The 14,587-nt window shown below is 38.5% G+C and overlaps 1 protein-coding gene across 4 annotated transcripts in view; it reads right to left on the reverse strand.

Annotated features, from left to right (window-relative positions):
- Positions 1-14,587, reverse strand: part of myo16 (myosin XVI) — a 113,162-nt gene that overhangs the window by 25,303 nt on the left and 73,272 nt on the right. For all 4 annotated transcript variants that reach the window (XR_003596229.1, XM_028023224.1, XM_028023225.1 and 1 more), the window contains exons 22-27: positions 11,759-11,911; positions 11,106-11,306; positions 9,870-9,945; positions 6,505-6,701; positions 4,421-4,501; positions 2,989-3,194 (exon numbers count right to left, since the gene is read on the reverse strand). Coding sequence is in view for 3 of the 4 variants with exons in the window: in XM_028023224.1 (XP_027879025.1) it covers positions 2,989-3,194; positions 4,421-4,501; positions 6,505-6,701; positions 9,870-9,945; positions 11,106-11,306; positions 11,759-11,911 (914 nt within the window). In the remaining variant the exon portion in view is untranslated. The remainder of the gene's footprint in view (positions 1-2,988; positions 3,195-4,420; positions 4,502-6,504; positions 6,702-9,869; positions 9,946-11,105; positions 11,307-11,758; positions 11,912-14,587) is intronic.

The raw sequence follows: 14,587 nt of genomic DNA on the forward strand, positions 1-14,587 counted from the left end.
TTATGTAGCCTTGGCATAAGGCCAGTGTGAATGGTCCTTGTTCAAATTCTCTGATGACCAAGACACAGTGGTGCCTGACAGCCATAGATAAGCCACCACTGTCACTACTAGGCTTCTCTGTGGCTCCTGCCAGCCCACAAAGTTGCACGCTCAAAACAGCTGTGCAACTTTGATGCTCAAATATGCACAGTAGGAACTGGGTTGCATTTTCTAGGCATCCAAAGCCACTTCCCCAAGAACATGTAAAGAGTAAAGACCACCATTTTTTATCTTGTTATTTAGTTTGGGGCATTGTGAAAGGTATTTAAAATGACTAAGGTATTTGTGAGTTGGTAACGTATTTGCTCCCAAAGTTATGCTAAGTTATGCACTTCTGTTCTCCTGAGTTTTAACAACACTGCTAGTTTTTCCTCTCTTCATTCAGAATTCATTGCCTCATTAAGGTTTGCCTTAGGCCCCATTTGGAAATAATTTGCATAGTAAATAAGGGTGAAAAGTAACTTTTGTGTATTTTGAATATTAAAGGGGGTGTATTATGATTTTCCAGGCACATAACTGTCATTTTATATCACAATCAAGTTACTATGTTACCTTCAATTGTTTGAAATTGGGTCTCTGTCTCTTTAAGAAGCTCCTTCTCTTTACAACACTCCTCAAGTCATGACATTAACCCTTTAACATCATTCTTGAGAGCATTGCACTGAGAAATAGTTACTATGATAAGCTCAGCAGATGTATAGTTTCACCAGGTTTTTGCTAACTGCTGCTAGTCTGGAGGAGCTGAGTGGGGAAGTGGTGAGTTGGAAGCTCAGCTTGGATACTCCAAGTTGCGTGGGAAAGGCAATGCTCGGTGAGAGCAAGCGCTTAGGCACCCTGCCAAAGGAGGATAAAGGATTTCTCAAAAATAAAGGAAAGAATCAAAGTCACACTCCAGGTATGTTTTTGATGAAGGAACAATAAAAAAAGCATGATGTAAAGTTCAAAATATCTATTTTATATATTACTCCCACTTTAAACTTTATTGGTTCTCTTAAAAACCGGCAGTCTTAGTCTTCATTCTTATGATCTAATACTAGTGATGAAGTTTGAATGCTCAATTAGGCATTGGTAGGGCAGCAAGTTTGTGTGCGTGTGCGTGAGGGTGTATGTGTGTGTGTGTGGTGATGTGATATTTCCAGCAGAGGAATGGAAAGTTTTGGGGAGAGGATATGGGGGTCATGCGACCAGCTTTGTCATCCTTTATTATCTGGCAGGAATGTTCCTCCTAATCCCTTTATCTCCAAAATGAGAGACAGAAAGACAAGAAAATTAAAGAAGTTAAGAAATTGGGTAACAAAAAAGAAAGTGCTAATATAGAATCCTGCTTTAATAAAAAAAAATAACAAAAACAGCAAAAGGAATATACAAGAAAAGGTAAAAATGAAAGACAGATGGTATATTTTCAGCTGATTTTGAACAAAACAGGTGAAAACCAGAGAACATAAAAGGATAGAAAATGAATTTGTTGTATTATACGAGATCTTTCTTTTTCTTCTGGGTAGGAAGAACAAAACAAAAGTATAAAAAAGGAGCTGATGGGGAGTCACAATACCAGGAACTTAAAGACAGGACAAAGTGACCTTACAGACAACCGGCTGCTTTAATACTCAAGTGTCAGGCTGACTTGGGAAAAATGTTTCAGTGACTTTCATCAGCAAGAGTGGTCTCCCATAATAGCCAAAAAGAGACATTCAGAGTCAAACTGCACCTTAAATAAAAGGGTTGCTCTGACTTTTTATTGTGGCTGTTCACATGTGAGCATGTGGTCTGAATTCAAGTGTGGAGGAAGCAAACGCTGCTACAATTTCATTTTGCTGGACCTGTCACACTAAACATGACCGAGACCAAAGTGACCCGACATTTTCATTTTCAAATAAATGAAAAGCTCTTTAAAGAAAAGTTGTAGGGCAGTGTGCTTTGAGGATGCATCACAAATCATAACACTAGTGGACTGCATTTGGGCACCTTTGCGATAGACTAACTGGAAGTAGTGCAGAGCTGGTCAGCAAAAATGAAATGTTACATGATGACAGAAAGACACAACAGGAAACCTACCAAGACATGGCCATCCATCTAAACCAATTGTCTTAAACTCCAGTCATTAAGGACCAGATGTGTCCCCTGTCCTACACACTTGAATTGACTAACCCAGTGGAGTCCAATGTCGGTCCTTGAGAGCCGGCATCCTGCATGTTTTAGTTCTCTCCTGTGGTAATAACTACCTCCTCAGCATGTCAATGTTCTTCTTAGGCCTTCTAATGAGCCATCATTGGATCCAGGTGCGTTAAACCAGGGAGTGAACTAAATCATGCAGGATGCCGGCCCTCGAGGACCGACTTTGGGCACTACTGGGCTAAACTGTCTTACTAGCATGCAGTCGATCTCTACAGAGCTCTGCATATGAGCTAATATTGGAGCCAGGTGTGCAGAAGCAGACACCTAAAAGTTGCAGGGCACGGGCCCTTAAATTAACAGACTGGTCAAGGAGAGTGGGTCACAATTTAGTAGAAGATGAAGGGAACTCAATACATGACAATTATGGAAGAAAACATTTAAAAGGCTGCAAAAAACAATAGGCACATTGGCAGGACAACAAGTCTATCCAGTCAACATTAACTAAATTAATGTCTAAGAATGACTGACTTAAAATGTAGACCCAAAGTGGCAAGACTTGAAAATTACAGTTCAAACATGCTTTCCATACTTCCCTGCTGCTCTATTTGTGGCAAATACTTACTTTACAAAAAGTTCACTCAGGGCGGCTAAACTAAAATCCATCACACCTTTTAGAATTTTATTTGCAAAAAAATGCAGAAAACATGGTTTCTTTTCTTTTCACTTCGTGTGGGTCTATCACTGAACATCATAATAAAACACGTTGTAGTTTGTAGTTAACATCACAAAATGTGAAAAAGTAAAAAAAAATCTTTGAAGCATTCCAGCACTGACCTGCTGAGGAACGTTGAGAAGGACAGGCGGACAGGGTATCCGTAACGTATCATGCGCACCATGTCAAGCACTCCGATGTACTGCAGTTGGGTAGAGACGTGGAAGCTATCAAAGCTGGCTGGCTGACCGCTAGAGTTGAGGCGCACACACTCTACAAAGTGGGGAGTGCAAGTCTGCAGTTTACTCATAATCTCTGACAGTGAGTTCTGAAAAAGGAAAGAAGAAGTTGATTTAACACAAAACTTCATATAATGGAACTAAGGATTCTCTGATCTCTTTGGGTACTCTGGCTTCCTCCCACAGTAAAAAACATGACTGTCAAGTTAATTGGTCTCTCTAAATTCTCCTTGGGTGTGTGTGTGTGTGTGTGTGTGTGTGCATGGTTGTTTGTCCTGTCTGGCTGTCTCTGTGCTGCCCTGTGACAGACTGGCGACCTGTCCAGGGTGTACCCCGTCTCTCGCCTGAAATGTCTCGCTAGAGATGGGCACCAGCACCCCTCCCGACCCCACTCGGGACAAAGGTGTAAGAAAATGGATGGGTGGATTCTCTTATGTGCTTTGATTCATTTGTATTGAGCAACACCACATTGTGGCAGAGACAACATTGTCTGATTTTTGGGTGTACATCTTGCCTCTGAAGGAAGCAAAAGGACAAAGCAACAACAATAACTCCCTGTTCCTTCCAAAGGTGAGAAAAGGGAGCTGTTCTTCAAATCCTCTACTTCAAGATGATGCATCTAAGATCACATGCATATGTGTGCAAACACTTTGCTACACCTCAAACTGACATCACCCAGATACTTCAGGTACAATACCCAGCACCTCACCCCTCATCTTTAAAAGCCACATTGCTCCTCAGAAACACACGCACACGTAGAAACACATTCCCACAGAACACAGTGGCTGTTGTTCATTGTTCATTCATTCATGCAGAGGGCTTCATGTTTGGCTTGGTACAGCATCATTTTTCAGCCCACTCTCTCCTTCCCTGCCATTCCTGGAGGGGACTCGTCGACCGCAGGTCCACAACTCTGATTGTGCAACACAGTGGTTTCATTCAGACCAAAGGCACTGCTTCTCTGAGCCACGTCTCAGCCTCCTTGCGTCACCAGCACAGACAGAGCTGCTTGCTGCAAACTGAATATTGTTGTTGCTTTACAAAAAAGTTATGAGCACCCTACACTTAGGGCTGCATTGTTGCAAAGGTTGGAAGGACTATTGTGACGAATGCACTGACGTGAGATAATCTCTGAACTAAATCTCAGTTTGGTAACAAACAACAGGCTTGTAATGATTAAAAATTTGACCCAGATGCTTGCTGCTAACTGGAAATACATTTGGTGAAATGAACTATCTAAACATCCTACGTGTTTGAGGAAGGTGCAGGTAGCAGATTGAAGTTGTTATCATAAAGAAACAGGAGTTTCTCGTACCCTCAGCTGGACAGCCGCTGTGATTGGCCCACAACGCTCAAGTCGTTGGAGGAAAGAACTTGAACCTTTTTTCTTCAGGATCTGTAGGTAGAATGAAATAAGAAAAATTGTAAATCTGAAAGGGTTAAGCCTCAAGAGGAAACAAAAGATCACAGAAGGGTTTCAGCAAATATTAAAATACTTTCCCATTGTAATGTTTGATCTAAAGAAAACAGTTTATCAAGCTATTAAAGGCATTTGTTCCTAGATTAAATTGACTCCATACTTGCTTTTGAAAACATCTGTGGCCAGATGTTTTCAAATATCCACCATAGCCATGAATGTCATATTTATTTTTGGCATCTGGAATTTGAATTATTGTTTTCTTTTCAGCTTGGAATAAATGTACAACACAAACCATCGAATTCAGAAAACAAGTGCTGGATGCACAAATTTAAAGTTTTTGTGGATTTTCTCCAAACTACATGGAGAGTCAAAATTAGTCATCTGTGCACTGAAGTTATGTACTCACTAATGTTTGTATCTTAGACTCAGTTGGCTGTTTTACCAGCTTATCAATCTCAAACCATCACCAAAATCCATTTTGGAAAAGAAAAAAATTGCTAACATTAATTAAACAATTAATTAAACTTTTGTAAACAAATTTTTAATATTAAGATCTATGCCGAGAAATAAACCAATTTAAATTTACCCCACTAATTCTCCCAAGAAAAATTATTGAATATTCAACAAGAAGCTTCACAATGTATAAGGGTGTGGTACTATGCAACTTACTAAAGAAACTTTTAACTAAATATTCATGAGTATGAATGGATATGCCTGAGACTCTGTGATCATGTACATACAGTACAGACCAAAAGTTTGGACACACCTTTTAATTCAATGAGTTTCCTTTATTTTCATGACTATTGACATTGTAGATTCACACTGAAGGCATCAAAACTATGAGTAACACATGTGGAAATATGCACTAAACAAAAAAGTGTAAAACAACTGAAAATGCCCCTTATATTCTAGTTTCTTCAAAGTAGCAACCTTTTGCTGTGATTACTGCTTTGCACACACTCTGCATTTTCTTGATGAGCTTCAAGAGGTAGTCACCTGAAATGGTTTTCACTTCATAGCTGTGCCCTGTCAGGTTAATAAGTGGGATTTCTTGCCTTATAAATAGTCATGAAAATAAAGAAAACCCATTGAATTAGAAAGGTGTGTCCAAACTTTTGGTCTGTACATATTAGCAAAAAGTCATAATAAATGCACATTTTTACATCAAGTTTATGTTTTTGAGAAGTTATTGTAGTGCTGTACAGTTATTGCCCCCCTTGGAAGTTCAAAACTTGTTATTAAACATGTGTGTTTGTTCATATCTGCGATGAACTATATTGTTGTATATTGATATTATACACATTAGCACAGAAACATTAAAGGCTGCTAGGATAGGTTGGGGTGGGGGCAAAATGGGTCTTACATAACCATTTGATCTAGATAGATAATAAGCCACAGAGGCAGCAGACAGGACTCTTGGAGGTTACACAAACTGACAGCCTTTTCACTCCCCTTAATGTGCACAACTGCTCTGTTTCCAAAGATACTAGCACCCATAAATATAGCACCACGAAAAAAATATTTAGCTGTTTAAAACAGATATTTATTTTATGTCTTTGTTTAATGTCTTGAAAAGTCTACAGATGCCTAAACCTATACTTTATCTCTGTATGAATTCTTGGGAAAGGGTTTTATCTCATGAATGCCTGTGGACATACACGCACACACCCCCACACGCCCGCACACACGCGCCTGCACACGCCAAATCCAATTCCCAGAGGTTTATATTTAGACATGGGGTGGGAACTAGCTTAAATTAGACAAGATTCTTACCAAAAATACTGTCCCTGTTTTTTCCATTGATTATCAGTTGCTTGCTGGATAAAAAAAGCTGCTGCCTGTTTGATGTGAAATACTGCCTCTGTTAACACATTCTTGACTGAAACCTGCCGCCATAAAATCTGAAGGATTTCTTTAGTATGTGTTGAAGTTGGAATGAGGTACTGCAGCCTGCTGCTAAAAACTATGAACAACATTACCTTGGTAAGATCATGATACCTCCGAGGCTGCTGGGGGATACAAGTGGCATTGACAGAGGAGGTTGATGGCATCCTCTGGAGCATCAAGGCCACTTTAGTCCCTCTCAGGCCAATGCGACCCTGGGCAGCTGGCACCAGAGAACCAGTCTGAGTCAGCTTGGACTGGAAGAGATGCTGCAGTAACACGCTCTCACTGGCTGCAGGGCACAAAGCAATATACAGAAAAAATCAGTGCAGAATAAGCAACAGCATTGGTTGAGGAAGGAGGTGGGGAAGAACAAGAAGTGGGGAGGGGTGAAAAAAAACATATGAAAGGATTTAACAACGGAAAAAAAGAGGGACAAAAGGTGGAGTAATAGTAAAGTTCACATGTAAACAATCCGTAAGACGACAAAGTGGGTGGAGTGTGTCATTCTGCAACACATGGAGGGGTGTACAACAATGAGCTCATTTAGAGAGCCAAACAACATGTGTGCGAATGTAGGAAGATGGGGCTCTCATCTGAAAGGCTCAGAGAAAAAAGACGGAAAAAAGAAAGAGGCAGAGTGGTGAATTATTGCATGTACCACCAGAACCACCTCACTAAGGTAGAAAGAAAGTACTTCCTTTTAAATGTGTAGTATTTTACATTCATTATACATATGCAAGTTTTGATTAGGGTCTAGTTTAATGTAATTTTTTATAAGCATCTGCCGTTTTGTTATAATAAATACCAACATGGTGAAATTGGGTATTTGGTTGGTAACGCATTTAAAAAATTACATAAGCAAGTTAATGTATATGCTTAATATGCTAAAACTGAGCATGGTTGTATTTTCCTATTACTATGCATAAAGAAATCAGTCAGTCAATCAATCAAATGTTATTTACAGAGCAATTTTTGAGGTCAAAGTTATTCATACCCCTACAGATTTAGATTGGATGGCTTAATCTTTTAATTTTTTCAGAGTTTAAGGGACAATAAGCAGGTTTCCCAACCTCAATATGTTGAAAATCATTACCAAAGAAAATGAGAATATTTAGAAGAGAGATTTTTGGGGCAGGTCAGTACATAGGCTGGTAGGGCTTTAAAGCTAAGCAGCAGGATTTTACACGTCATTCTAAACTGTACAGGCAGCTAGTGTATGAAAGCCAAGTTAGGAAAAATGTGATCTGTCCTTGCTGAACAACAGTCAGTACTCTGGAAGAAGTGTTTTGAACAATCTACAAGGTATTTACTGAGATGACTGGATACCCTCATGATGTCTAATTACAACAATCTAGTCTAAAGGTGAAGGCAGATGCATAGAGCAGTTTCTTAGAATACCTCAAAGAGAGAATTGTTTCTATTTCTGAACTATTATATAGGTAACAGTGAGCTACTCTGGGGACTTAGTTGAGAGGAAAACTGAAAGGCAGATCCAGCTCAAGAAAGGTTTTCAGAAAATGAATTGGAAGCTAATGTAATGGTACGCAAAGCAATCACCCAAGACAGAGAATTTCTAATATTCTAGAGCCTTTTATTAAAAATTATGTCTGGCATAAATGTAAAAAAATTACAGATTGGCCAACTCTTTTACATTCCTGATGATAATTGCATGGAAAAGGCATAGCTTGAAAACCAAAGTGGTCCTCGCCCAGAGACTGGTGGGATGCAACACAATTTATTTTAGGACTTCATTCTTTAAAAACGGTCAGTGCAACAAATCAAATTGGAAATTACTGACATCTCAATTTTTTTTGTAGTGCAAACAGACAAAAAGCTCTGATTTCAGCAGAAAATCTAAGTTGTTGTTTTCAAAAAGACAAAACACAAATAATAAGTTATACTGCGGATATGCTCATAACTTGGAACATGGGACATAATAACCAACATTACAAGTGTATTATTAAAGGAAAAAGTAAAAATGATTAGACTGTTTTCAATGCATTTCTCCTTTGATGTGTATCTGGTCACATCTAAAGTTTTGTTTGACCAATTATATAATTTTTAGGTTTGTTTACTTTTTCTTTTGCTATTATGACTGAATACATAAATTTGATGTTAAATATTAAAATATAAAGGAGTTATTAAGGGAAAGAAGGAAAAATATGGAATAAAAATGCTGTAACTAACCTAACTCACAGGAGATAGGTTGACATTTTTAGAAAGAGAGCTACAGGAAATAAATTCTACAGAAATTAAATTCCTCAAGCTTAGAAGCCAAAAAGCTTTTATTAGATGAAGTGTGCTCTTAATGTATTAAAATAAATATGCTGGTTAGCTGTACAGTTGTACAGTTAGTAGAACTGAATGAACTTTGCATGTTCTCCCTGTGAGTGTGTGGGTAATCTCTGGATAATCTGGCTTCTGCCCACAGTCCAACAAACATTATAGTTCGGTTAACTGATCTCTAAATTGTCTTTAAGTTTGAGTTTGTGCATACATGGTTCTCTGTCTTGTGTGTCTCCATGATTTGCTAGTGACTTGTATAGGGTGCACCCTGTCTCCCAATGACTACTTGAGATAAGCACCAACCCGCCCTCTAAGTATTAGCAGCCAGGTATAGACAATGAACAAAGTCAGCATCCTTTTAATGCTCCTAATGGTCTTTTAAAAACCAGGACTATGTGGACTGCAACATGCTGTGAACAAAATTAATTATTTCAAATTCAAGAAAAACTGAATTTATTTTCAAGGCCAATCGACTTGGCCTTGACATTCTTTTTATGTTTTACTCGGAAAGGAAAGCATTTTGTTTATTGATAACAGGAGCTTTTTATCCTTGAAAAGATTTACTCTGAACTTGTCCTCTAGATCCAGGATTGACCTCTCTACGATCTCATGATCTACTCTTGATCCTGTTAAAGGTGCCTCGCATTGTGTTGCACCAGATCCTGTATACTTCTAAGGTCAGTTCACCAATGCTAAGAAGAATAAAACATTAATGCATAGAACATCATAGGGAAGCACAAATACACACCCCAGTCTTTGTTCTCAAGGGCAGTCCAAGTATATGGCTGTATGTGGATAAAAGGCAGCGTTGCATTGACTTGTCAGACAGAGGAATACCAGCCAAGCATGAGTGAAGGGCTAGCCTTTAGAAGATTAGCCTCATCATGGAAATTATAGCAATTAGGTTGCTGGACGCAAGACTAAGCTGGCAGTCACACAACGGCTGCCTGTGTCCTGCGAGCCACAACACCCGACATCTGGCAGCTTATTTAGACAATATACACACAGACGGTGTCTGCTGCATATGGGCTAAAGCACACACATAGAAATATAACTACACCAAGACAAGGGCTGGGTTTGTGTTCTGCAATTTTAAACATGAGTGCATCTTTGTGTTCACTTAAGCTCTGACGCCACATTGTGCTCATATGCTTATGTATTGGGTACTTACTTTTCATTGTAAGCAGGAGATTCTGAGGAAAGGAGTCCTTGTTTTTGCTCAGAGATCCAGTGAGGTCATATGAAATCTATCAGGAAAAACAAACCGTACAATGACATTTTTTAATATTATAAAACTTTTTGCAACATAAAAATACGTGCAACATTTTTTATACTTCATTTATTGTATTGTATTTTATTTTATTTGATATAATTAAATTTTATGGTACTAGTTGCCTTTGTTCACAGATACCTGACAGGAAATGGGAAAGAGAGAAGTGGGAAGAGAATAAGCTTCTTAAAGAGACAGAGCACAATATCGTTGCATCAGATATGACATCAAAAATTTAATTCAAGTTATTTTTGGTATACAGAAAGAATTTTCATAGCAATATTAGGTAACATAGCTACTTGATTGTGATATCAAATGGCACATTGTTCCTGGAAAATAAATAATAATCCCCTCTAATAAACAAACACTATATACAAAGGATATTGTGTGAGTGGATCTATTTTCTTCTAAGATAAAACTTTATGTCAGTTCTTCTCTTGACATTGATAACTTATTATTTCAGGTTTCTCATAGCATAAGATATCCAACAGAATGGACCTGGGATTTCCTCAGTTAAATTTAATGGGATCGCAATTAAAATTGCTGCTGTTTACAACAGATTTGATTTTTGAATCTGAAAGTGCTTGATTACAGAGTCAGTCTCCATATTATTGTTTCTCTTCTTGAACTCGTATTCTTGCCATTTTCTTTTTTTGATGTATGCTTGGTGCCCCCCTTTGATGTTAAAATGTACCCCACACAGACCTCTTGGTGAAGACGACAGCAGAGACGACTGGCAAAAAATTCCCCAGTAGGGATTTTTATCTGCCACAATGTTACCTAGCAACCACATCAAGAAGCTGGTTTTTTCTTCTATTTTTGACATTTTAATAAACTTTCTCTAAAGTGTCTATTTTAGAATGTGAACATTTTTTAGTCATATCATTGTCACCACCAGACTAATATTAGATCCTGTATTTTCCAGCTAAACAGGTTTATAGGACCTGTCCTATGAGTAATTCCTACATTGTTATCAAAAACAAATATTGTTTTATTGTTGTATGTACTGGCTAAAGTTAGAAGACAACTGTAAATGACAGGTTTTCTGAGCTGAATTCAAAGTTAAGCAGACCTATCAGTGGTCATAATGACACTACAACTGACTGGTGTGGACATTTTTCATTAAAACAAACAGACCTGTCCTGCATAGTGGCTGACAGTGAAAGCCGGGCCATGGTCTTTGGGAGGGGGGTTGCCGTTGCCATCCTTGGTGGTGAGTGAAAGCCCACAAATTGAACTGGAGTCCAGCTGGGCAGACAGCCTCTTGTAAAGGGTTTGCTCTGCAGGCCGTAAGCTCTGACTCTCTTCATCCAGCACACACAGCAGTCCCTGAGGCCTCTGGAGTAGGAACAAACATATGCTCTCGTTATTTATGTTGGTCATATTTACAAAGCCCATTTGATTCCAGTAATGCATTATACCTTCTGACATTTCTATTGATCCCTGTAGAAAAGAGTCCCCCTCCCCCCCTCCGACACAAATCAGATTCAGTGCCACTCTTTGTTTCAGTCGTCCTTTTGGGTCGATGTGGATATCAATATAAACAACCAGAAATTAACCTGGGGTGTGGCTATTATATGGTAGTTTATTTTTATACGTTTTTCCAAATATTATAACCATATAAAAAAAAATAAATAAGAATTACGTTTTTGAAACCTGACAGGCAAATGTCACTTTCTGTGGTTATGAAACATTGGATTTGAACATGTGACTTTGAGTTTTGAGGTCTTGCGTCATGTGAAGAGGGACCAAACTGGAGCAGACTGGTCAAAACCAGATGAAAATACAACCTGAAGGAAGAAGTCCAGCACGGCGACGTGGCTGTTGCCAGAGACTGGGATCTCCATGGTGATGCCCTCCTGCAGACACTCAGCCTGCTCCTGCTGGAAGAGCACCTCAGAGGCGTACAGCCTCAGCCGTTGGTTGATCATGTTCACGCACAGCTGGAATGCACACAGAGAACACGGTAAACACGTATCTCAGCCCACGCAGTGTAGTTCCTCAGAGACAGGCTGCTCAATGTTTTGAAAGCAAACAAAGGAACAAATACAACCTCAAACATAACCTGCTGTGGCAGTCAATGGGCCAGAAGTAAAGTGACTACTCATGTAACACAGCCAATGTGAAATTAGCCATTAAAGGGACCACAGTGTGGATTGTGAACACACTAAGGAGCCTTCCTGTCAGCTGTTCCACCATTTCAAAGACAAAGTGAGCTGCTGAAATCTTTCCTGTGGAAAGAACCACTCGTGTGTCACGTCACTGCAGTGTATGTAGATTAAGCTTTTTCGCAAAGGTTTATTGTGTATAATTTAATTGTGATCAGACCAATCAATGCTGTAACAAATGGGAAAGGAAACACCAAACCATTTTTTTAGGTTTCAAAAGATTAGCTTTGTATGGGATTTTCTTCTTTGTGCCAATTATAAATTATTATTTTAATTCCTTTTTGAGAATTAAAGCTGTTGAAGGAACACATCTTTATCAGGAGCCACTCAGAATACTTGTTTTCAATTATAAATTAAGCATAGAGAATTGCAGTCTGAAGATGAGCTCATAAAACTTTACTGCAACTGAGAAATGTTTTCCTTTCCATTGAGAGGACTAATGTCTTTATTTTCTGCAGTCATTTTCATGTTTAAACATGCAAATAAAAACATGTGCCATTACTGAAAACCGATTATCTCTGTTTTATTATATTATAATAAGTGCATGAAGAGCTACATGCAGGTACAGGATAAGTGGTGTTTGGAAATGCAATGCTTTGGAAAAATTATGCTTCTGACATGTAGTGCATTGGAAAATAAGTATCAACAGGTTTAATAGATCACATTCTAAAATTACAGATGACGCATTGGTAGAAAAATAGAAAATAATGACAGTTGTTAGTTTTATTTTTGAATGAACTTACATGTTGATATGAAATGAATTTATGGGGGAAAAATAGCAACAACCACATTAAACTATAGTTCTCAGGTATTTTATTACAAGTATGACCAACCTGGTAAATACTAACGTTTCCAATTACCATTCTACTGGAAGACACACACCATAATGTGTGGTGGTATCTTAAGCAGTAACAAATTAAATTAAATTAAATTGACATATATAGGCTTGGGGTGTTTTTTTTTCTTCTAAATGTAGGTCTTATATGTTGGGAGCTGTTTGTTTGGTTACAGGGGCATGTTTTTAATATTCTCACCAATCTCAACTTCAAATACCAACTGAATGTTTAAATAAATTCTGTCATTTATTTCTGCTTCTGAGGATCTGTATCTGAAACTAAAAACATAGAATGCAAAGAAAACCATTCTTAGTTAAAGTATTTCATTATTAGTCAGAACAAACAGAGATAGCTTATCACTGCACACAGTAGTAAACCACATTACCCACCAATTATCTGGCTAGTAACTGGAACACAGTTAAATTGGGTTTCAGGTCATTCCCAGATTTACATTCTGATCTCAGAGGAATGCTATTAAGTTAGCAATTGTTCTGCAGTGCTCGATTTGCACTGCACTTCTTTTTTTGCAGTTTATTTAAAGCAGAGATCAATTTGCTTCAACAACTCCTTTTCCGGATGTTAATTAGGTTGCGACAGTACAATCATTTGAGAACTTTGGATCTAAAAGACACTTTTGAAAAGTTAATTCTTTCTGCTTGTCTATTGTTTATCTCCCAGTGAGTCTAGCCCATTAAAAGCTTAGTCTTAGGCAGGTGGTTGATTGAGTTAGTTCATTAGCAAAGTGCTGAGCAGGTACAACACAGACCAACAAACCGTTCTAATTAACAAGATCTAATAACTCTGATCATGTCACACATGGGTTCTGTGTTTGTGAGTTTCTGTTTGCGTGCATGAGTGTATAAACATGTCAGAGCTTGTATGTCACTTACAGTATGTGCCATGTCTACGCTAAATGAGCCTCGTGTTTGTTGATCCAAACGTTGCTCCTCCCTTTTTCTCCTCTGCAAGTGTCTCATAATGTGTGGTGGTATCAAGAGGCGGATCTGAATTAAGAGTTTTAAACTGCTACAGATAATTTCTCTAATTTCATTGCTTTTGTCTGTCTCCCATATACTTCAGTTAAACTGGCACTCTCTTTGACCTGAAATAAATGGTTGTGCAAAGCCCTCACTTCCGCTTGGATTGGAGGGCATCCAGATAAGGAAAGCCACTTATCCTTCTGCCATGCAGACAAAAACACCACTGGCACACGAGGGTTCAGAAGAAAAGACAAACACTGACTGCCTTTGGTAAAAACTGGAAGAAACAAGCTGCTCCACAGGGGGTGGAGGAGAGTGAGCTTTGAATAGAAGCAATAAGCACTTAATTGAGATTTATGAACTACAGTTACACACAAACACAATAGGTAAAACTTCCTATTCAGAGTAAGCCCCCCGACCCCCAAAAAAACCCTACACAAAACTATATAGGATGTATACTGTATATGATGAATAGGTGGGGAATGTCAGGTAGTTTAAATTGTAAAAAATGTTGAAGTAATTTGCCAAAGGGGTTCTGCAAAGGCTAACAGCATAATGTGCAGCATGTGACAAGTCGGGTTCTTTTTCATCCATCCAACTGAGTTCCAACAGGATCAGTCATCCTGCATTTTGAA

This window comes from Xiphophorus couchianus, chromosome 7 (assembly GCF_001444195.1).
Source record: "Xiphophorus couchianus chromosome 7, X_couchianus-1.0, whole genome shotgun sequence".
NCBI classification, from domain to species: domain Eukaryota; kingdom Metazoa; phylum Chordata; class Actinopteri; order Cyprinodontiformes; family Poeciliidae; genus Xiphophorus; species Xiphophorus couchianus.